We start from the raw sequence: 25,043 nt of genomic DNA on the forward strand, positions 1-25,043 counted from the left end.
AATGTCCATAGTTAATACATTACGTTTTATAAGAATTATTTACTGAGCTAAGTGTCTTTATCTGCAAAAAAGGAGAAGACCAATTCCAAAAAGCAAAACAAACCTCAAACGATCCTAACAAAGAAAACTTGGAATATAAGTGCTGGAAAAAAAAAAGATCCACTGGAGGCAAATGGTTTGCTAATTGTTTCAGACTGAATACCTGCCTTAACATAGGTTTCACAATTTTGCCTTCCATTTTTTTAAATAAAGATAATCAACAAAAAAATCAAACAAACAAAAAAAACACCCCACAAAACAAACAAAAAAAACCCAAACCAAAACCAAACCAAAACCACAAACTAACAAAAACCCAACCAACCCAAAACCAACTGTTTCTTAGGTGTTTGCTTCTGCTAGTGTAAATGGCCTGACAAGAGAGAAAAAGTAGTTTCATTTAAACTGCTATCCACTGAAATAAATTAAACCTAAGGGGATAAAAAGAGAAAAATACACAGTTCTAAATGTTAATATTTACAGTAATATTTCAACACATAGGAAACTGCAAAACCACTCAAAATTAGGTGTCCCTGAGAGGTCATTTACAGTTATGCCTTATGTCCTCATCCTTACATCATTTCTTGGCTAAATATTCCAAATCATTCTACCTTAGTCCTCCAGAATTGCTGTCCCTCCTTCCAGCACTGTAGACCAGCAAAGAAATAAAATACAGTAGTAGGTGCATTTATGTCCTCTATGAAGTTATTATCATCTCACTTCAGCATCACAGTGGAACTAACTGCTGTAAAAACCTGAATGCACAGGGCCCTTTCAGTAGGGGCTGCAATATCGTATATGGTGGGAGAGAACCAAATTAAAAGCACCAGCTCTAAAGAAACCTGGAAAGTAAAAGGCAGGAACAAGATGCTAAAACCACTTCCTTAGTCTAACTCCAGACATGTAGAAAATTAAAAGTTTTAAACGCTGGAACATTTTTTTTTGTTTGAAAATCTCAGGTAAAGTTGGTTTCAAGGCACCCTCAGCAGAAATTCTCATCCGGTATAATAAACTTTTTGCTCGTAAAAAGACAAGCAGAAAAGCATCTTAGTATGCTCAGCTGCTGCTGACAATCGGCAACCTGGTTTCCTTAGCAACAAACAAGTCTGAGAAAATCAAGGGGCTGACAATGAAGTGGAATGGAATGGCATGATAAAGGGAAAAAGCGGCTCTCATGTACGCTGCCTTATGCGGCCAGATTCCTCAGCTGATGCTTCGTAGTTTTCATCTTGTCAGTAGCAGAAATCTATACATTATAGGGCATGAGAAGCTGAATCAATACACCTAGATAGCAGCCAGCATTAATAACCAGCCTTCGCCTCCTCCTCTGACTACACTGATGAGACCATCTCAAACTATTTTCCATGCTGCATCTATTTTTCCCTTTTGGTAATGCTGCAAAAGGAGAGAAGAAAAAAAACAAAACAAAACAAACAAACAAACAAAAAAACCCCAACCAAACAAAAAATCAGCTGTTTAATATCTGTGCCTTATCATCACGTAGGTGCTAATTAGATTTACTAGCATTCATTTCAGCTTGGTAAACTATTTACGGAGTACCTTCCTTTAATGCTCAAGTTCAAAGAAATTTGGTATCTCTCCATGAATTATTAGCCCTAGTCTTTGTAAACAGAAATACCACCACAAGATTTAAATTCAACTCACAGACGATGGCTAAATAACATACTATGTGTTACTAACTTCATAACAGTAAGACAGAATGCACACTACTATATGTGCCAGTATCGTACTTTTGATATCATATATATTTACCCTACACCAGGAATACATGTACTTGTGTCTTAAAACACTTTAAAACATGACTATTTCAGTTAACCAAAAGGAGTGTGCAGTGGTGGGTCTACTTTTTCAGGAAAAAACCCAAACCCCAAACTATTTCAGCTTCCAGAAGAAATTTCATTGCTCTTAATAAAGTTATTTTTAGGTACCTATTTTTTTTATGGTCAGTCGTTGGGATTATGCTTTTTGTTTTGTAATAAGAAACTAGTGGCAAAATGTAAGGTGAACATTAAAAATAAATCTCCAATAACAAAATTAAATCACTAATTAGTAACTACTCAACTTTTTCATTTGCAATACAATGGCTTCCCTGAGTCATGGTGGATAGACTACTTATTTCTGTATTTGTTAAACAAAACAGTTCATGCCAACTGCAGCAAAAGGCTGCTTAAGCTTTTCCCTGAGCCGTGCCACATAAAACTGTTATTTACAAAGAGATCTTTCTGTATCAGAATTTAGCCTAAATTTAGATGTTTTATTAACATCTCAGTATACAAGACAAACTGTATTTATTTAAACTTTGAAGAGAATCATATATTCCTACTTAACCAAGCAAATTATCCCATGCCACACATTCAGTTGATGACATAACTTTTGCAAGCAAGGAGCATCACAACAGCCTTTGGAGCAAACTCTTAAATGTGCTGGTACAACTTCAACACCTAACTAACTGATCACATTTACACACGTAACTTCCATGACCATCAGATCAGCAGAACACCCCTGGGTCAGTATCAGTACCAGTCAGTTCTTTAAAGCTGGTTCCTTCATTACAGTTCTGTAGCACTTCAGAGCCGTATCATTCGATCAGCACCCTGTTGTAATTGATGCAGCACACAAATGCAACCCCAGCACCAACCACCTGACAGTCAATGTGCAAAATAAACATTTCCTTAACCTCTCCGTGTACAAGGAGTGTGATGTTCCTATCACAACCACAGTAAAGATTATTTGGAAACAACTCATATGTAAATCTTGTGGCCACATTCAATACCACAGATGATTTTAACCATGATCCTCTGTTCAGAATTGGTAGTTTTAAACAGTCTGGCATGTCATCATAGAGGGAAACTTTGCTCATTTCCCACATATCTTTAAACCTCACATATTAATAGAAGTAAATCTCTCAGCCTACAACCAATCAAGACTGCTGCCAAGTACGAAGTAACATGCAACATGAGGAACACTTACATATAGAAAGAACTTTGTCCAGTCTTTTATTTGTTGCTTCATATCTTATTTCTGCTACACGGAGTCCAACATCTTCAAACAGGCAGCCATTTTTCTAGAGAAAAAGCAAACACTGGAACTTCACACAGGTTAAGACATTCTGATAATTTGCATTTTAAACACTTTCTTCCCAAAGGACATGGGCATTCTTGTACTGATAGCTGTTGGGAAGGTGCTCTACAGAAGGCCAAATAAGCTGCTACCAACTAAAAATCATTTTGTATTGAAATCAACTACAAGAGACACAGTTACCAAAGGCAGAAAGAGTGGGACAGTTAAACGTGGTCTGCAATTCTCAATTCTTCAGCAAGTGAAAAAAAGAAAAAAAAATCCCCCACAAACAATTGTAATACTTCCAATCCACAGTTTAAAAAAAAGAGCATTATTCATTTTTTTAGTTTTCCACTTCAGGAAACAGAGAGCTACTAGGTCTAGAGCAAAATATTTTGGTTAGCTCTAAAGAAGAAAAATGAAAAGCAGAAGGAGAAAGATATGGTAAATAAACCGAATCAGTGCAACAACTGTTTGAAAAGTATTCTAAATATTCTGAACAGGCTTCATCATACCAGGTTCATGTTTAGAGAGCTACTGTGACCTAAAGCCTCCACAGAGAAGACAGAATAATAAGCCATGCAATAGTTATTTTTACAAATTTTAAATGTAAACTCACCTTCAGCTGGGCACGAGCAGTTTCACAATCAGCAAAATTTTTAAAAACATAGTCTGTGTATGTTTCTGCATCAGCTTCCACACCCAACTCATGCATCAGTTTGAGGACCTCAAAGACACCTATGAAGGCAAAATGGGTAAGGCTAAGCATTTCAGATAAATGAAAACTTGAGAATCAACATTTAAAAATAAATGTTGCTTTACAAAAAAAGGAATTATTTCCTCAATTGTCTCCTCCTTGAAATTGCCATGAAAAATCCTGCGCTTTTGTTTTATTTTAGATGTTAATAGAATTCTTAATTGTGAAACTTCAAACAGATTTACTAAACTTCCTATTCTGTCCCATACTATAAAAACATGAAAGTTCAGTTTGGAAATTGCTAGTATACAAAGTTGTTTTCTAACACAGTGAATATATGAGTTAGTCATGTTTACAAAACACCTTTTAGAGCTATGTATCAAAATGTCCATATTACTGTGCGTAAAAAACAAATCTAAAGTATGTTGTGAAGCACACAATCAAATTCAAGATACAAACACATTCTTCAATACATCATAGATTCTTAGCTTCATTCCCAATATCCAACCCTGATTAGCAAGGCAAGCATTTAAGATTTGTCTCTGGATTTGTTTCAAGTGAATAACATGTTTGTAATCAGACAGGTTGATTACTCTATCAACACATCAACTTCAAACTGGAAATTCAGAAAAAGGTTGGAGTCTCCCAAGCCCAGTGAAGCTACATCGTAACTTTTACAGGGTTCAGATCATGTCGCACAACTGGACTATATATCACTTCTCTAGATACACATTTGAAGAGAACAGATAACAAATAGTAATAGTCCAGCAACTAGAGTGTAGTTTTAGAGTATGTGCCATTCTTTTTAATTGCTCACACTCTTCTGATTTGCAGAAACTTCTTACAGTAACCTTAGCTAGCAAAGTCTGCACCCCTGTCAAAACTAATACAGGTATAATCATTTTTTGCTGGTCTAAAAATGATTTGTCAGTTGCTGCAGGACACCAGTACCAAACAGCATATGTTTTTTTCAACTTGCATTTCATACTTATTACTTTAAAGATGTCCAAAGTCCCTGTCTTTGCCCTGGAGTGCCACCTATGGAAAAGTGACACTTCCATGAATATTTTATGCAGTGCACTATGGTGCAAATAATCAAATGTGAATTCCCTTTGAGCACTTGAAAATACATGCAGGCAAGTCACACTAGATTAAAGTCGCATCATCTGTTAAAGTTTGCCTTAAACAAAACTCTGATTTTGGACCAGAATCTGCAAGAATATGAATAAAGAAATAATTACACTAAGTCCTTCTTGATACCTTTCTCATGTTGACAGCTAGTTTCTAGCTCACATTTTCAACTTCACAGAAAATACATTAAATCCTCTTAAGTTGAAACCTTTTCAAAATAACTGTATCACTAAAACGTAGTTTGGAGACCAAGAACTAGATCCCACAGTGAAAAAGGTGTGGCGAACTAGGAAGGTTTGAGTTCAAACATGTATCCAGACCAAGAGTAGAAAACAGGCTTGTTAAGCATCGTCATTCCCTAGCAGATAGACTAGGGCACAGCTCCTGAGCAGGAAAGGGCATGTATGAGGAATGGAACACCAGCACAACAGCGAGAAGCAGATTAAGGAGGAATACCATAACAATGATGCACATAACCAAACTAGTTGCAAACTTAAAATGAAAGTATGTGTGGCAGCCATTTTTTTTAAGATGGCTGATGTACAGTTTTTTGGGGAGACAGAAGATTAATGAAAACCAACACAATCTTGCATACATTTTCTACCTCACTGAGAGCAGAACTACTTTATAGTCAAATAAACACCTTCCACAATACAAAGCGCATTGAAGCATTTCCATTTCAATTAAAATACTATAAAATTGTCAAAGGCATGCATGAAAAAGGATTTGAGCATTATGTGTGTGGACTTTTAGAAATTCTTTGCTTCTCATGCTGGAAAATACACTAACCTCTCTCTTCAAGCCAAAGAACAGACTAAAAAAGAGAGACACAGAAGCGTAGTCATGTTCATCTAGAACACTAGTGTCTGAGAACACCACCACACTGATTTAGAAATTACACACATGTACCACTGTACTGCTATATTATGGGCATTATAAAACATACACAGAAATAGAACATTAAAAGAGGATAAAATATTTATTTATTAACAGCCTGCTCACAACCCAATGGATTGTCTCGCACACCCCACTTCAGAGACCACTGATCCAGAAGACTGGGCATGACTAAAACCCACAGTCAAGTCTCCTGCTTGATCAAGAACAGGTTTTTTGAGATCTTGAGCTGCTGCATGAAAGGACACAGGAGCTGAGTATACAGAATCAAGTAAATGAGCGGAAAGACAGAAATAGGGAACCAAACACCATCAAACTTCTGTTCTTTCTGTCAACACTGAAAACTGCACTCTAACACCCCAACAGAACAGATTCCAATCTCAAATAAGTACAATGGAGAACAAATATAGAAGAGACAAACTACAAGATGGTCACAATATTTATTTACAAAACTGAGAAGCGAGGCTTGCATTTTAGTCCACCTTTCTTTTCTCAAGTTTTTCACAGTTAAGTCATGCCTTCTCCCTAAAGCAGTCCCATATGAACAGGAAGAATTTCTAAGGCAGTTATGTACAGTTCTACATGTGCAAGGGCAATAAAATTTGGCTTTGAGCATTTTTCTAAAGAAACAAAAAAACCCTCCAAAACTCCAATTCAAAAAGTGATGTCACATTCAGGAAAACATAGTATTTCATACACTTTTGCTGTGCTGGTAATTTCAGATGCACTCGGAATGTTCAGAAAAGTCTGTCTATTGTATAAAACAGTATTTCAAGCGGTTACTTTGTGCAATCGCTATCCTTACTCCCCTCTGGACTCAGAGTCTTATTTTCCTAAGTAAAAAACTGAATTATTGTTCACTAACTGTGATTTTTGTATATAACAATAGTTTAGTAGAACCCAAAAGTAAAACACACAACTGACTTTTAAAAACTGTCTTTAAACATAACATGACCATTCAAAGATGAAGGGGAGGTATAAAACATTCAATAACAAGCATAAGTCAAATATTTCTGCTTATTTACATTAGGTCCTCCTTAGTGCATAACCTGACACAAGATCACTCTCAGTGCCAGTAACAGTTTCAGATTTACCACGTACTGATCTTTGAAACCCTGCAAGCACTTTTCACTCCTAAAAGCCTAATAAATACTAAGGAAATAAATATTTATCAACTTATATAATGGATGTACAATAAGGAAATGCCCCACCTGAAATTATTCACCTGGTAAAACAACTGAAAAAAACTGTTTGCTGTTTCAGAGTGGTTAGGTTCTCTAAGGTGCATGTAAAAACGGCCCTGTTTAATTTCATTCCTCTTAACCACAGCTTCATTGCTAACTTTCTTTCAAATATGATTCCAGAATACAGAAACTGCAGAATTTCACTTGATATCGAGTGTCAAGTTTTTCTGTAATAAACATTAGAGAAGCGTGTAATTAAACATTGCTACTCATTATGCAGTTGTTTGGGTCACACTGTATGTACCAATTCAGACATCTGTACACTGCAGTTCTAGGTAGGTTTCTGCATATATTCTGTGTTCTTTAATGATTATTTAGTCCATTGTCTACATCCTATCAGATTTTTAATAGTTTTTCCTCGAAGTTCCTTTCCATTTCCAGCCTTACCTATAGCAAGACACAAAATCAAACACACTAGGCTGCGCATTACTACTTTGTTGATAAATTAATTATTACCTCATTTGTGGTATACGATGTGATACAGTGTCCATACTTCACATTGCTCCTAGAAAGCACACTCTGTTAATTTACTATCTGCTGTCACCTTTAGATTCTCACTGCAGTTCTACTGTTAATCTATTATTTCTACGAAACAATTTCAGGGTGGATGGTTTCTTTTCCCCCCATTTATTTTTCAACTGTATTGGTTCTATTATTAGATATTGGATCGCACTTTTTCTTTTCTTTATTATTAACTTCAAAAAACTGAATGCAAGCTTACACATGGGAAAGAAGACAACTTGTTTCCCTGTTCAGCAAGAAGTTACACTGATCCTTCACTATGGAAGCAACTGATAAGAGATCTTCTTATCTAATGCATTTTAAAAATTAAAAAGTCACTGACTTGTGCAGGTATGCAGGAAGAAGTAATGCTTCCACTTGGCAGTATAAACCTCGACACTACGTACCACGACACAAAAATGAGTTTGCAAATCCACAGTATTATCTTACAGTCATACAGAAGTATAGGTATGCAATGCCTTTGCAAACAGAAGGGCTCACAGAAATGGCTAAAAATGCTAGAATTTATCAGTTTTCTTTTTAATTTGCTTATGTGACTTGCAGCAGGAACTACTAGCCAAAGCATAGTTGATTTCTACACAAGGAGTCCAAATTAAGGCAACTTCTGATCTTGACAAAAACTAAAAAAAACATGAAAATCTAAGTTTTCTGTTGACAGTCAAATATTGCTTCAATTTTGGGAGCTAAGTCTAAGTCTAAAAATACTTCCAACGTCTTTTAGAACTGTGTTAGTGAGGTGAAATTTTCCATAGAGTAACAGAAAGCACATTTTTTCAGTAGGCAGCATCCACCCAGAGAAGTATGACACCAATTTCAATTTACTTATTTTTGGCAACACTGTACTTCGAGTAAGTCACAAAGGACCTAACTAAAACAACATTGCCAGACTTTTAAAAAATCACTGAACTTTCAAGGATTTGAAAACCTGGGAGAAGATAAACTTGGGAAGCAGTCTAGCAGGAACAGAGCCTAAGGAGTTAATAAAAACTGAATATTGTTTTCACGAAGGCTTTTTGAAAAAGACTTGAGACATTTTTATAGCCAGAAACAATTAGGGAATACTTGTTTCAGCATTTCTTCCAAACTGGAATGTGACTGTATATTTAAGATAAAATTGCGATATGAAGAGTCTGCTAAAAGCACTTTTTTTTTGTTTGTGCATTTTGTTTGTCACCCAGTGTCACACTAACAACTCTGCATCTCATTCTAAAGCACATTATACTGTGAGATAAGATGAAAAAGACAGTTTTTTGTTTCCCCAAGGGGGAAGTACTTCTGTTAAAAGCATCTTTTTACAATACCATTCTTTCTGAATTACCAATAACGCAAACCAAAGAATTAGATACTGTACTCTAAAATTTAATATTTGTTCAATTCTTATTCATATCCTGTAGACATCCCCATGTGTAACAGGGGAAAGTATGCTAAATGCTTAAACCTACTTAAGAATCCCAAAGATTGAGCATTTTTGTCCTTCAATCAGTATGCTGTCAGGTCAGGCTCACACATTCAGCAATGGAAGTTCTCCTGCAGTTTTTATGATTGTAAAGAAGCTCACGTTTGACTTAGCAGGCAGATAACAAGAAGCTGGTTTGAAAAATGGACTAGGTTTGCAGTCCAAGAGAGCTGCTGTAACATAACCTTACTTTTAAATTCTTCGCTTGGATTTCAGTTTCTTCAAGAGTAAACTCTAGAAGGTCACAAGCAGCAAAAAGAACCAGTGGGAGGCAGAAAGAATGTGAAGAGTTAAAAAGACAACTAAACACTCTCTCACATCTTTCTGTGCAAAGGTAGACTTGAAATTTGTAGAACTGTATCAAGACCAAGTAGGAAAGGAGGTTTTAAAATAGGTCTTTCTGAAGGAAAAATTGTTTGTAACAAGGGCAGACGCAGTAAAGTCTTCATTTAATTTCAAGAGTCTGATGAATTTCATGCAAGTGTTGCAATAAAGATTTGTGCACTCGGTTTGCAATAATGCTACAGGAGCATGTGTCAGACAACTCACCATTAAGATTCTTCTCTTTCTGATGCCGAACTAGCAGCGGCCAGAAAAAGTGAGGTCTGAGGGGCAAGCCTTCCTCTTTCATCATCTTCATCACATCAATGGCCAAGGCTGAAAACATTCACAAAAGTAATTAAACAGCGACCACGAAGTCTAAATAAGCACATGTAAAATAACTAAATGAGCAGAGTACCTGATTTGTTGGCCTCCAAAGCACAACGCAAAATAAATGGTAACGGTGCTGAGTGCATTTTCGCTTCTTGTAACTCACGACAGAATTGCTTCAGCTTTTTCACAGGCTGCAAAGGATTTCAAAAATTAATTTCATATATTTTTCAATTTTTCAAATTGCTAAGACTGTCAGATTCTTCTGTTTAGAAAATGGTTATTGCACGTGCCAAACGTAACTCCTTTGTGGAAATCCATTTACTATGCAAGTTGTTATGAAATAATAAAATTATTATTTCGTTTTTGAAGAACTGTGCAAAAAATGACCATTTCCAATCTTCGCAGTTGCATTGAACTAAACAAATACACTGTTATTAGTAGATTAAGGAAAAAGTAATAATACTATTCTGCTTACCATATCTCTATTTACACAATGCTGCAAGAAGAAGCTACCCTGGTCCATATTATCACGAGATAAATGACTAAAAGACTTCAAAATACTGAAGCTTATATCTTCAAAGCCATGAGTTATCAGAGTCAAACACAGGTTCATTGCATCTAGAAATTGAAAAAGAGAATAACTAAGTAAAAAAGTACACAGAACAATTTTGCATCAATTAAAATTAGTGAAAGCTAGTAAAGCAAATGTTTTACAAGTATCATTAACATACTTTTAAACATGATTAAACAATCAAATTGGAAACTACCTTTTCCAGAATTCTTTATATTTATCAATTCAATTCACTTTTCCCATTAGAAGACTGTACCAAAAAGTACAGAAGCATCACCACTGCAGCATAACAGAAAGAAACTAAGTAAGAGAAACACATTTCTAGACACGTCAAAAAAAAAAAGAGGAAAAAAAATGGATGAAGCTTAATTTATAGTTATCAATCAGATTGCACATACTGGAATAGAAAAGTGACTTCAAATGTAGATAATAAAAAACTATATTCAGTATTTAGTATCCCTTTTTTGTGTCAGTCACAAAGAGCTCTCACAACAGGAATTTTAATAGTGGTGGTTGAAGAAAAGACTCCACATTTGCTGCTTTCCTATAAAATCCTACTGAATTCTAGAAATTTTAAAAAATCTATACATTAATTTTTGTGTGCAAATCATTAAAGCTGGTTTATATTTAAATTTTATAAAACATAATCTAAAACAGCACAAATGAATCCACAAACTAACAGAAAAAATATTCCTTTGCCTCAGTATTCAAGAGAAAAGTGAAAAATAACCTATTTTTGAAAAAAAAAACCCAACAAACAAACAAACCAACCAAAACCTTCCCCCTCCACCCTGCTAGAGGAACCAAGGACATACCTGGAATTAACTCCCTTTCAAATTTTATGCGTTTTTTAATATCCTCGATGTACTGTGGATATCCAGCTTTGGCAAGGCTAAAAATCACCTGCATCAAAATCCTATCCATAAGGTACCCTTCATTCTTCTCAACCTCTTCTAGAGTCTGTAAACCAAAGTAAATTTAACTTCAATCAACTCCAAAGTGACTCCAATCAGAATACACTTAAGAACTAAAATAAAATAAAATAAAATACCAACAAAATGAAAAGCTGGTTTTCTTTTTAAAAAAATACAGGTTTATATAAATGGAACGTGGTAGAAATAAAGAAACAATACCCAAGAAGTATTGAGAGAGCCTCAAACACCTTTAGACTGTAAAAAGAAAAAGGGACAGCTAAAAGGGATGTAATAGGTAGTTTCTCTCTAATATCTAATAACATATGAAAACAGCACAGGTATTCTTATTGTGAGATGACTTCCAAAAGGAATTATTTTGTAAAGGGAAGAATAACTAATCAAACCTTTTTTGAAAAAATGATGGTTGATGAAAATTTAATTTTTAACTCACAGAACAAAATTCTATTTCCCTTCCTTGATTTGGTCCTCTACACCTAATACTACTTATTAAACTCCTGATACTACTTATTAAGATCAAACCAATTTTCTTTTCTCATTTTTCCCCAGTATTTCTTTGATTTAAAAAATGTAAGAGAGAATACTTGAAAAAAATCCAGCTTGCAGCTACATAAAAGGCTGCAAAGCAGCCTCATCTTATGAATACCTAAATTATTGGTATGAACTCTCAAAAAAAATTATTTTTTACCAGAAAGATCCTGTGGCTTCAATGACAGCCAAAGAATGGCTCAAAGGAAACAAAATAATGGAAGTTTAGTTTTTATTTTCATAAATAAATAAATATCTCACATGCACTGTCGTTAAAAAAACTCTAAATTATTAAATCACTCACTGACAAATCTATCTTCTCACAATGAAGCACCATTATCAAAAGATAAGTATTTTAAAGAAATTATTAGTTTGCTTTCAGTTAACCAGCTATTCAGATGTAATTAAAAAAATAAAATTCTTAATTACTGCAGATGAGGAGGAAACCAATTATAAAATTCCTTATTATTCCTCCTGCATGAATAGAAAGTATTCCAAAGCTATACTGAACAAAGGATCAAACAAGTTGTATTTAAACTCGAACTTGCCATACCTTTTTGATGCTCTCAGCATCACCCTTTTCAGCATACACATTCAGCAGTGATAAATAGGTATCTGCACCTGGTTCAACACCAGCCACCCTCATCACTGAAAGGATGTTTTCTGCACTCTTCATATCTCTAGAAGAATTCAAAGAAAGACCCTCAGTATATTTAATCAAAACACTTAATGCAACTTCCACATTTACTCATTAAATCAATTAGAACTGGAAAAAAAGACTGCAACAAGCTTAGAGAAACTTATTTTAACTAAGCAAATCCCGAAAGTGAAAGTGCAAGTCTTTTAATTATTGTATTACTTAAAATAGTCTTTTAACTTTAATAGATTATAAAGTTCAGAACTAAGTGCAGCAATTTTTTTTGAAACACTACAGAAGTACGGTAATTTATCTTGAAATTCAAGATTTTCAGACACAAGGAAAAAAACTACTTTGTTACATAGGTCTGTTTTGCTTCAAAAATGTGTAGACAGTCTTCTATATATTATTATTCAAACCCTACTCCACAGCATATAATTTTTCTGTACAGTATCACTCTATATTTTAGTAAAGCTAAAGTAATCGAAAGAAAAAAAGGTATTAAACATTACCCTGCTCTTGCATGACCTTTCACAAGGCTACTGAATACAGCCTCGGTGATTGGAAGATCTTTGTTCTTCATAAATCCAAGAATCTTACTGCAAAATATAAGACAATCAATGGGTATTTTTCCTTTTGAAAAGATAAAACTACTGAGCTATTGCTGCTCTGCTGGACAAGTACTGTATCATTAAAAAAGCCCAAATCCTGATGTTACTGAGCAATTAATTTTTGAGGCATTGCACAAGGTGCTTATAATTTGGTAACTTTTTTTTTTTTTTTTTATGTATTTGTATTTGCCACTGTTAAATATGCAGACAGAAGGGTGCCTTTTTTTATCTTGCCTGTATTTTTATTTTCCTTTTACTCATTTCTCATGCCCTGGAATTACGCTGTTGCAACTTAACCTTGCTAAAATTAAAGTGTTAGACAGGTGTCCAGCAACCTGTGCAACAAGAACAGACAGAATTAAAACTATTTGCTCCTTAGCCCACTTTGTTCTCAAATGCCTTTCCCAGTAACCATTTTCATACGAAGGGATTAAGCCTTCACAGCCTCATACTTTTTCATAGTGGCTCTAGAAATGGTAAAACAAGTTAATTTCTGAGCAAGGTGAATACAACTTGATTTGAACCCACTGATCTACCACTCGTTTTTATTTTGCTTTGTGTAGATTTCAGCAGTCTCCACTAAATTGCTCTACATTGCTTGGTTAAAATATACTTAGACCCCATCTTCAGTTGGCTCGGTTTCTACGAATTACACAGAAATGAGTTTTAACATTATTGGCAGGGAACACAAAAAACAGATTTTGTGGAAATCCCTTTAAGCATAAATATCAAAGAATACCTCGCTCCTTCAATGTCACCCTCGTTGCAATAAGCAGCAATCAACCTTTGGTATGTAACCTACAAGAAACAAGAAGGTGAAGTTAATGACTTCCAACCAACGAGTGGATACTACTACTAAGAATGAAGATATTATAAAAGGGTACCTACTCGATTGGGCTGCACATTTGCTTCCTCCATTCTGGCCAGGAATTCTGTCGGAGAAAATTTGTGCTCATTCTGAAGGTAGACCTTAAGTAAGGCATTGTAATGGCTTGTGTCATACACAGCACCTGAGGAAATGTTTCAACCACAGTCAGTGAATGAAGGTTCTCTAAATTCAACATGGTTTTATAGCATTTTTCAGGTAATTATTTCATAATTAAATTCATTTCAATTTTATTCTCTATGAACTTACCAGACTGCTTCCTTTCATTTACCTTTCAAATATCAGACATCTGTTTAACAGCACATGTGTTTATAAATGGACAAAACATAACAAGGGCACTGCCCATACTCATTGGCATGCTACCCATAGTCTCTTCATCTGTATTTATTTCACAGATTCAGTTTTACTGTCAAAAAGCAGTTCATCTATATAGGTATTTATCTATTATTATCTATCTATCAGCATTATCTATATAGGTAAAAGACTGACTTAAAATAAAAACACCATCTGACAAAATACCTGGTAACACTAAGAATACTCAGCTTGTCATCAAGGTAACATTAAAGAGAAAAGTAAAATAATGAAAATCAAGCAAAAGTCCAATTTAAGCATCTTGCGAAAAAAAAAAATCTTTAGAATTTTTTATTAAATACCCCTAGATGTCAGTATAACCCCCAGAATTAGAAACTCACCTGAATAATAAAATCTACTGCTTATTCTGTAGTAAGTACAACCTAACTTATTAAAACCCAACATTTAAACACTATTAAAATACACTGTCTTTTATTACAGAGAAAGTCCTCGCTGTTCTTGCAAGCAGGACTAACAAACCCAACGTACCCAGTTCTTTCATCTTGTCCCATATCATATGGGCTAGTTCTGTTCTTTCAGGTAACAACACCTCTGGTAAGAGAGCACCACAACTTCGCAACAAAAGCAAGGTCTGGTTACTTCCTGGAGATCCTGCAAGTGGAACAAAACCACAAATTTCTTCATAAATAACTATACATTCAATATTAGAAAGAAGATTTGAGACTGACCCACTGAAATATTTAAGCATTTTCTACAGAATGCAATTTTCTCAAGACTTAAGATTTTTACTGAACAGGATACACAACTGATGAAACAATGACACTACTGTGCACTATAAAGAGAAAGATTTGTGATAAAACATGTCATTTAGTACAATAATGAGCTCAGCTGAGCAGAAATTTTAGTAAGTACAACACTAAGCCCTAAACTCCAATTATCTAGTACTTTCAACTTCCCAACTCAAGATCCTTAGATCATTTCATCCTAATGGAGGTGTAACTTTCTCATAAATTTCAAAATTGTCAAAATACTTCACACCAATTCGATACTATTCCAAAAATACATTTATTGGAGTAAATGTAAACCTCCATTTCCACTTCTGCCCATGCTCAATATAAAATAAATGAGATCATTTACATCTAGAGAATAGTGAAGGAAAACACAAGATTATTTTCCTTTTCTGACTTCTGCACTAGTCCCAGAATGTTGAAAAAATAACTATAACCTCATCACTTTCTTGGACTTCACTACTATTCCTGAGGCAAATTTAGGCAGAACCTCAGAATCTGTCACAGTTTACTCAATAAGCTGGAGACACAATTTTTTTTCTAACCACATCTTTATTGGTAAACCCAGGAGTTTCTAATAAAAATCAGAGTTTCTTTAGAAAGCAGCATACTGCAAAGTATGACCATCAAGTCGTACTTGACTAACTTTTAAATCCCTGCATACAATTACTTCCTGCAACGAAAATGCCAACACATCTCCAGTTTCATAATGCCAGTGTTACAACCAGCGACTGAGTACCTCGAAAGACAAAAGAAAACAGAAAAGGTTTGGCAGTATGACTATGGAAAGATGCAGGACAAGAGATTCACTGCAAGCACCTTCTTTAGGCATTTTTCGAGTTGTAATTAGAAATGGAAGAACAGTACAAACACAGGCAGAAATCAACACTAACCTCCCACACTTCAGCTAAATTAGTTTCGTTATTGTTAATAAAAAAGGACTAAATTTTTCATATGGAAATATTTGCCATTTATTCTAACAGCATCCTAGTTAAATCTCTTGTGAGGTTCTATGCTTCTATTTTTAAATACAGTTACAAAGCCAAAGGAAACCACTATGAGCAATTAATATTTTTGTTAATATGACTTCCTAGAAACTGTGTAACTAGTCAAGGCTCATGAAGAACTATTTGCAGAGAAGTTTAGAGACATAAAATTCTTGCAAACCCACAAGCAAAAATTAAAATTTTATGTATAAAAAACCCCAAAGCAGTCAGGATCAGAAAGGATACACAAGCAAAAAGAAAAAACTAACAAGTTCAATAGAAAGAGTGTGAACTGCACTCACTGCTTTTAAACAATGAAATGCAAAGCTTTTAAAAGCACAATCCCAGCTACACAAGCCATTACAGTCCAGAGCAATACACAGCAAAGTTTAAACTTAAAAAAAACACACGCTGTCACTGATAAATATTGACAGTAGTACTTAGTGAGTATCTTCAGCAAGCATCTCCATTGACTTCTCCTAACTGGTACCAAACCTCATCAACTGTGGCAGCTGGTTTGCAAAATACTAATGTAGTCTGGCTACTTTAGCCAAAGGGGTATGGAATCTGTCAGAATGAACAATGCCTCAGCTATCTGCTTTTGTTTTATTAAAAAAAAAAAAATAAAGCTTTCTTGTCATGAATAACCACAGTTACCTGGTAATGTGGAAACTTTAGCGATCACCTACACATTTCCCTGTTGTAGTTCCATTTTAAGACAAATAATGTTTTAAGGACAGTTTACTACAGACACTTAAAAAATTTACTGTGTAAACCAGACAGATACGATCCCTGTTCAGAGAGCACAATACAGTTACGTGAGGAAGATGCAACATTACAGATTAAAAAAAATCCACAATAAGCAAGGCAATATGATAACATTTATTAAAAGTACACGGCATTTAAAAGAAAAAAAAAAAAACAACTTGGAAAAGCAAATATGCATTCAAAGCCAAATACATCTCTAAAGCATTTAAAGATTGTCCACCACCATATGCAGCAGATTAAACAACGCTTGAAGACAAAAAATTCATTAGAACTCTCTCAGTTCATTTCCTTGGTTTACTGAGTCGTTATACAGCAGCTTTAAACTTACCTGCTTTGCTTATTTCCTGAAAGATTTTTAGTAGAAGAGATTTAGGAATGCGGCCAGTTTTTCTGACAGAGTTATCCACTTTATTTAATGCCCAGTCAAACTGATAGGTCGGTCTGGTTCGAATTTCTGAAACTGGTTCTTCTTTAACACTTCCTTCCTCTTGATGTGCAAGTGTAAGGAACCTTATTTGGTTCATAATATTTCTGCTTAAATAAAAACAAACACAAAAACAGAGATTACACTTTTGTGAGTCATTTTGCAACTACAGCAGTCACACAATGTCAAGAAGATAACGCATCTCTTGCTGCTGAACAGTGTCTCAAAAACATTCCATGTTGATACAAACAAAGAAATACAGGTGATTTGTTTCAGTGGCTTTCTACTTAAGATATATTCATGCACATTTTCTCACAGTGGCAGCTGTTTCTCTGAGATCTTCAGTTAGATTCACCTCATGAATTAAATGGTTCAAATACTATTCCTTCAAAAATTAAAATTTTTAAGTCATGCAAGTGATATAAAAATCTTATTGTTCCATTACAGCTTCTCACAAAAGCTCTCACACACTTTTGAAAATCACTTCAAGAACAGTCACAGACAGATCTTCCAGAACACAGCAAATCAAAGCAGCAAATCGTATCTTTCTTTTCAATTCAAATACACAAAAACTAATGCAGAGGTCAGTGTTTTAGACAACAATAGCTTAAAGAACAACAGGATCATTCTCCATTCTGCAGAATTTACAATAACCAGCATGAAGCATCCCTTCGTTCTGCCATGTAAACCAAACATCAACGCTGGATTTGTTTAAATATTTATTTTCTCAAAATAAATTAAGACAACAAGAACAGCGATAAAGCGCTATGCCTAGCAAAGAAAATCAAGCTTGCCTTTTTTTTGAGAATAAGTTGATGCACATAAGAATACAAAAATGGTACTTGTGCCACAGCAAGATTGTGAACAGTTCGTGCAGGTGAAATTATCATTTCTCACAAGCATTTCTGGAAGTCTGCTCTCAATTGTCCTTACAACTGCATAAAATAAACCAGACTATCTTCCTCCAGAGTCCTATACAAAGAAAGTAATACTGGCTGGGTGGCAAGAAGAAGATCCAGCAGCTTCTGAAATTGCCCTCTCTCATCTCTGGCTCTCTAGACAGCTCTTCAGCTAAATTTCTGTGAGCTCTCTAGACCAATTTAAAATAAAATAGTTGTACTCCCTGCTGTTGCAGATGCTCCAAGAGCCCTATGGAGTAACAGGTGCACATTTTGTGGAAATGGCAGCCTAAAAGTCAGGAGTGCTGGCATTCTCTACAAAACAATCTCCCACATCTAAAGCTTTTTCACAGGTGTATCTGCTGGTTGTTTCTCATCAACCAGTGCTCATTTCGGGCCAGAGGAGAGGAAGTCCAGTGGAGGGGAAAAAGCTTGCTGGTGGCAAGGTCAGTGTTTCAGAAGCACTGGCAGCAAACTGCTACATGGCAGAAAAATCATCACTAGGGTAGGAAAAACAGACTGGTGGTTTACCAGGTGGTTGCCTCTTATGAGCAGGAAGTAGCCCAAACACAATTTTTTCTTTGCTGTTTGAAACCCTGACTCGGTAAATGAGCAGCCCTTAAGTTCTATTAAGTATCCTGAAGCAGAATCTCTTTCCTAATGGAGCCATGAAAACAGTTTATTAGATTATATTTGATTTCTGAAGGTATTTCAAGAAATGCTTTAACACTGAGGAACATCACTACTATTTGGCGTTATCTTTTTCAAGCACACCATTTTTACATCGCCCAAACTCCTCAGGTTTCCTCCTGAAGAATATTCCAGAGGCCAGCAAATTATCTGTACGGTATTTCACTAGGGAAAGAATAAAGAAGAAAGAATGGAAGAAGGGAAAAAAGGATGTCAAAAAAGGACATGTCCCCTCCTTCAGCCTGTTTTAGCTCCTCAATATAAGTCCCCACGGATTCTTTTGGGCTAGCTCTCATTTTAGTCAGATCCCTCTCTAAGCTTATTTAACTCACTAACTTGGTATAACAGCAATTCATCCACTTTTACAAAAAATTTAAATTACTGTTCCATCAGGTTAGAGTGCTCATGATGTCCAAAATCCACCAGAATTATCCCCAAAAAAAAAGAAATTGAGAAGGAATAGGTACTGAAACACCACTTTTGGTGATAAGCAGCTTGACAGATTAACACCATCAAACTTTTTTTGTTGTTATTAGTAATGCCATCTCTCCCTCATAGTATTCCCAAGGGTATAATTTTCTTTCCTTCCTTCTCCTCCTTCTACTGCATCATGTAAACAGACACAGGGTACTTCCCATAAAACAGAAATCATTAAACTAACTAGAATAAAATTCAGTAGTACAACGTAAAAATAACAGTAAGATATTAAATTTTAACTCCCCTTGGGTTTAACAATCAAATGATATGTCTATAATCTAAATAATTCTTTATTAACACATAAACAGCAATACTCAACTTTGAGCTAGCCAGAGGATCGCCATAAGAATGAAACTGTAATGACTGCAAGTTCTTTATTTTTTCTTAAAGATATAGATAAAAAAAGAAAATGGTATCATCTACTCTTACATATCCATTAAAAAGCTACTTGAAAGCTTTTCAGAATACTCTGGAAAGGCTGGAAAAAACGCTTAGCAAGCCAGCATCAAGAGAGGGCTTACTGTCTTTGTTATACAGAAATTTATATTTTGATTTCCATTAACAATACAAGCACAAGTGGACAAAACTCTTGAGCTTCAGATTAAAATTGAAATGTCTTTGTCTATAAAAACCTGCTATTGTTTTATAGTATTTTTCAAATTATTAAACTGTATCTTACGACATGTAGCACACTTGTAACCATGAACAAATTGCTATGTGTGGTTTTTAAGTCCTGTGCTTTGTAAGATTCTCCACGAGTCATAAGTAACAAATATCTTAAAGAACTTGCATAGCTCCATCAGCTTAAGTATAACGACAAATACAATATGTGCACGCTCAACATATGCTGGCTAACAGCGTGAGAGGACTCTAAAGTTTCATTTGTTACTAAACTCTCCTGCTTAACATTTAACATGATGCTATTTATAACATAAGTTTAGAATATTACAATATATCGATGGCTACAGTTGCACACTGTAAAATATTACACACATATGAAATGTTATTTTTCTACACTCAACCTTCTGAAAGATGAGCAGAATTTCTATTTACACACAAACACACATCCTGGTATTATCGAATATGCTACTGGTGCTTCTGTTAATTTATACTGATTGAAAACATTTTAAGGAATGGCAACATGGGAGTCCAAGTTTCGGTCTGAGACAGACAGATGAAAACAGTAGGAGAGTATAAAACAACCTGGGGAACTCAAACTTTCACTAGCATTCACCTATATTACCACTCTGAAATACTGATAGTTTGGTGTAACGCTCAGGTATACTTTATCCCATGTAGGCCTTCAGCACCTGAATAAATTACCCTTTTAGCACTATTTAAGGCACTGTGTAATGTTAAGCCAATCCCATAGTAAGACTTTGTTAAAAATAACTGTGGCTTCAAAAGCTGGATGAAGCTGCAGGGATCTACTGTATTCAATCTGGTACTCGGCACTACAAATCAATTAACAACACAAAACTTACGATGGAAAAAAACAAAACAAAACAAAACAAAAGAGCTCACTATTGTATAAGATGAAAGTCAGCTTCCAAAAAAGATGCAAACTTAACACATTAATTAAGGGACATAGCATCAGTTTGATTTCAGGCAACCAAGTGAAGGATAGAAAAATGCAGTAGATCACACACTGAAAATTTATACTAACAGCGCAACCTCCCCATGAAACAGAAAAAGAAATTAACAAAACAAGGCAGCTATCTATGAATCAGGAACCTCCAATTTTTAGAAGTTGAAAAACACCACGATTAAGGGGAATAGAAAAAAAGCAAGGACAAAAATCACGGTCATGTTAACCCTTCCAGTCAAAAAGCCACCTAAAAGTGCAGCAAGAAAGGTTTCTAATTGTAAGAAAGATAATTTTAGGAATTACACATACTTTTTCAGAGGGAAAAAAAATTCCAGATCATACAATGTTGAGCTTTCAAGAAACGTTAATTGCAACCATTTTACGTAAATTTCAACTATCTTATCATTACTAATTTAACAAGAAGATGGGGTGTAGGTGAGAATAAGGAAGAATGACTTAAGTAATTTCTGAAAACATTTAAGATACATTATATTAAAGACATCTTAATGGACCTTACTCATACTCCAGTCCTTTGGAATCACCTTAAAAAATTTATGAAAGTTGTGTGAAAAACAGAAGCACAATAAAAAAATACAGACTGATGTACAGGCTTTTGGCACCACCTCACCTGACAATCACATAAGCAAACTAAGGAGACACGATGTACTTCCAGTTACAAAATACAGGTAAAATAGCTGTCTAAACAAAAAATGTAAATATATATACAAAATTAAAATGTGGTTGGTTGCAAAATTAGGAATATTGTGTGGGAGTCTAAATGAAGCTACCTGCTGACCCAGCCAGGAAAACACTGGTACAATCTATGTCCATTCAATGGCTTCAGTAACAATTTGAATGACAGAAAAGTTAACAAATGTATCAAATGTGTAGATGACACTGTAATGGTGGCAAACGCCAAGAAGGAGAGCCTCAGACTCAGTCAAACTTTCCAAGTAGGAGTATTAAAGTAAGATTAAGAGCGGGGAAAAAAATGTATCATACATGACCTTGACATTGCTGATCCTGCCTCAGTACTAGACGTTAGATTATATAGACTTACGATACAACCACGTTTTCTCAAGTATTTTAATGAACTCTGTTCAGAATTAAATGCTGTGTTACACAGCATAACATAAGATACTTCTGCAAGGGCCGCAACAAGTGCTAGCATTTATTTTCATCAATTACCTTTAAATGGCATTTTAAGATTTTCTCTACGTGAAACACGATACTCACAAGCACGTGAAGCTGCACAATAAACTTCATATTTGAAGTTCTAATGAGCAATCTGATTTTTCCCCAAAATGTGTAATTTCTCTTTACTATCCTTCAGAACTAAGAGAAGCTCAGAAGGATATACTAAGTTCTATAGAGTGCTCCCTCTCCTATTGCCACAATCATGGGATAGAAGTGGCCTTCTGATACTGGAGTCTTTACACCATCTTCAGCCTTGTCTCTACAACTGCAGACCTCACCTACACAGGAAAGGTTCACCAATCATGCATTTGTAATCCCAACACAAGTGGCAACTCTTCACCTCCAATTTAGCTTATAACACTGGGAAAACAGCTGAAGATGAACTCACAGAAAAACTTATGCACAGACCAAGTGTGCATGGAGAAACTTAAACCAAGTCAGATCATTGACTTTTTCTGCTTCCAAGGGTTTAGGGAGAATCCCAGTGCCGTACTCACATACTGAACATATTTTCCACATTTTTAGAGCAGACTAAAGGCAGTGCCTTCAGCTTCCTAAAGGAACATATCTTCCACAGTAGCCCAAGTAAAAACATCCCATCTTTCCCGAAACTCTAAAAGTAGGTGATGCCAGCGCTCTCCCTTACAGCAGAAAGTTTACTTCCTGTAAAACTTGACCAATTCCAAATATTTTAAAAAGAATTACGAAGTCACCATATGGATATTTGCCTCCCTTTATCAGAGCCACAATAAGGTAGTTGCTACGTTTTTCCTATGGAAAGTACTGAATATTTTGTTCTTTCTAAACTTAAAGCAAGGCAAAAGGTGTATGAAATAGTTCTCAAAATAAAACCATGCTCAAAGTAAATGGTAAACTTTCAAAGAACTATGTACACTTTATTAGTGTACATAAAAGCACTACAGACCCACATTAGTTAAATTTACTAAACATAAGGCTAAATATACCACCTGAGATCCCAGCATAATTAAAAAGACTGTTAAACACTATTTCCCCTGACTTAGCTATGATCACCTATAAAAAAAAGGCCACAATATTCAGGCTGCTGTATACCTGTTATCAGTGAGATAGAGTGGAATCTTATAAGAGAGAAAAATTAATGTTCTTTTATGTAGACTGAGAAATCTCAAGTTTCTTGGAGAATATCTAAATATTTTGCCTAAGTGGCTCATCACAAGTAAAACAGAAAAACTTTGTTGTGTACTGCACTTTGGAAAAACTCCTAATGAAGGGGTGGTCAGGCATGGGTACAGGCTGCCTGGGGAAGTGGTGGTCACCATCCTTGGAAGTGTTCAAAAAACATGTGGCACTTGGAGATGTAGTTTAGTGGTGAAGATGGCAGTATTAGGATTACAGCTGGATTTGATCTTGGAGGTCTTTTCCAAACTTTATATTCCAGTGATTTCTGGGAAATATCTAGGCATTTAATATCCATCAGTAAAACACACACACCAACTACAATAAACCCGTGAAACTTTATTACAACAGCGTATTACCAAAAGTGAGTTTACTGTATGTCTCTTCTGCATTTAAAGACCATTAATGCTATTGCTTTGCTAATGTAATTAAGCATTCAGTTCTACATTTTTGTTCAGCGGTGATGGATTGCTGAGTATGACAGTAAATAGTCAAAAGCAACTTGTCTGCAACTAATTTAAAAAAAAAAAAAATAAATGTACTATGCATTCAACCATGAATCATTTGGGTTTTTAACTTATGGTTACTCCAAGCTCCAATTGGATCCCCTCTCACTTCCTGATCTGAAACGAGAACCTTTTTTAAAGGATATTTTCTCTCCCATCTCACCAACATGCTTTAAACACACCACAACATATCAAAAGGCAAGAGTCTTTTCAAGGATAACTGGAAAAGCATAGCACACGGTGCTTTCTGTGCTGGTTTTGGCTGGAGCTAATCTTGGAGCTAATTTTTTTCAAAGTACCAAGTATGGGGTTGGGTTTTGGACTTGTGCTGAAAACAGGTAATACAGAGAAAAGCTCGTGCAGGAGCAGCGTTCTAGCAGGACCTGTGGGCCTGTACAGAGAGGAGTCCACACTGGAGCAGGTTTGGTGGCTTGATTTGTTTTTGTTATTGTATTGATTCTCCTTGGTTTTCCTCCTATCACAAAGGCTGTACTTTCATGATCTATGCTTTAGTAGCCTAACTGTTCTCCTTCCCTGATTTAGAGCCAGACAAGCTGGCCAGCAACAGGTGGTCAGTGAGAGAAGAATGGAGCCTATACCCCTTCTCCAAGCACTAACTTTCCCACAGCATCAAGCTGTAACATCAAACCATAACGTAATCACCTACGTTATGTAGAATAAGTCCCCCCAAAAATTCTGATGTTAATGCAAAATCTACTCTAAACACTCGCCACTGGAGCAGGTTTGTTCCAGTGTTCTTGACAGTCAGATTCTAGAAGCAAATTGAGGCACCTCTTCACTTAAGTGAAGCTTCTGTGATCAAAGTTCCAGTAAATAATTTGTACCACATAAATCAGCGCAGTGCTGAAGTTAGCTGCTGTAGCTCTGAAGTTTGTTGCATTGGTCCGTCACAGTTTATCTTAATAAAATTGCATGGCATGAGAGTTACAACATATAACTCAGTATATTTCACATTCCATACTAGAGGTGGTCAAGTAAAAGAGCAAATCTCCCTTAGATCTGATTTACTATGAAATGCTTCTCAAGTGCCCAATGCAACTCGTTATCCACCTACTAACCTAACCCATTTGCCGAAGAAGTTTAGATTAAAACCCGGAGCAATAACACTGCTTTGATAAAATCTCAGCTTGAATGTGATGGTTGCTCCTTCACATCTCTAGTCCAGTCAACAGATCCGCATTTTCTCTGCAACTGTAATCTGTAATCAGTCATAGACACTTCTGAACTGACTTCATTATGCTCAATGCTAAAGCAACTATATCAAGCATATGTAAACATATATACACAGTTCTCTTGCAAAATTATAATCATTCCTTTTTATTTATTTAATCTTTAAACGTGTGAGGATCCTT

At 35.4% G+C, this 25,043-nt stretch overlaps 1 protein-coding gene across 2 annotated transcripts in view; it reads right to left on the bottom strand.

Moving 5' to 3' along the window:
* Positions 1-25,043, bottom strand: part of LRPPRC (leucine rich pentatricopeptide repeat containing) — a 92,905-nt gene that overhangs the window by 60,776 nt on the left and 7,086 nt on the right. For both annotated transcript variants that reach the window (XM_027903593.1, XM_027903595.1), the window contains exons 2-13: positions 17,063-17,265; positions 14,721-14,843; positions 13,883-14,004; positions 13,734-13,792; positions 12,896-12,982; positions 12,300-12,426; positions 11,102-11,246; positions 10,191-10,333; positions 9,801-9,906; positions 9,611-9,718; positions 3,737-3,855; positions 3,028-3,121 (exon numbers count right to left, since the gene is read on the bottom strand). In XM_027903593.1, the coding sequence (XP_027759394.1) occupies positions 3,028-3,121; positions 3,737-3,855; positions 9,611-9,718; positions 9,801-9,906; positions 10,191-10,333; positions 11,102-11,246; positions 12,300-12,426; positions 12,896-12,982; positions 13,734-13,792; positions 13,883-14,004; positions 14,721-14,843; positions 17,063-17,258 (1,429 nt within the window). In that variant the 5' untranslated portion in view covers positions 17,259-17,265. The remainder of the gene's footprint in view (positions 1-3,027; positions 3,122-3,736; positions 3,856-9,610; positions 9,719-9,800; positions 9,907-10,190; positions 10,334-11,101; positions 11,247-12,299; positions 12,427-12,895; positions 12,983-13,733; positions 13,793-13,882; positions 14,005-14,720; positions 14,844-17,062; positions 17,266-25,043) is intronic.

The sequence above is a fragment of the Empidonax traillii genome, unplaced genomic scaffold (genome assembly GCF_003031625.1).
Source record: "Empidonax traillii isolate 1590-97213 ecotype Southwest subspecies unplaced genomic scaffold, ASM303162v1 scaffold984:size454904, whole genome shotgun sequence".
NCBI lineage: Eukaryota > Metazoa > Chordata > Aves > Passeriformes > Tyrannidae > Empidonax > Empidonax traillii.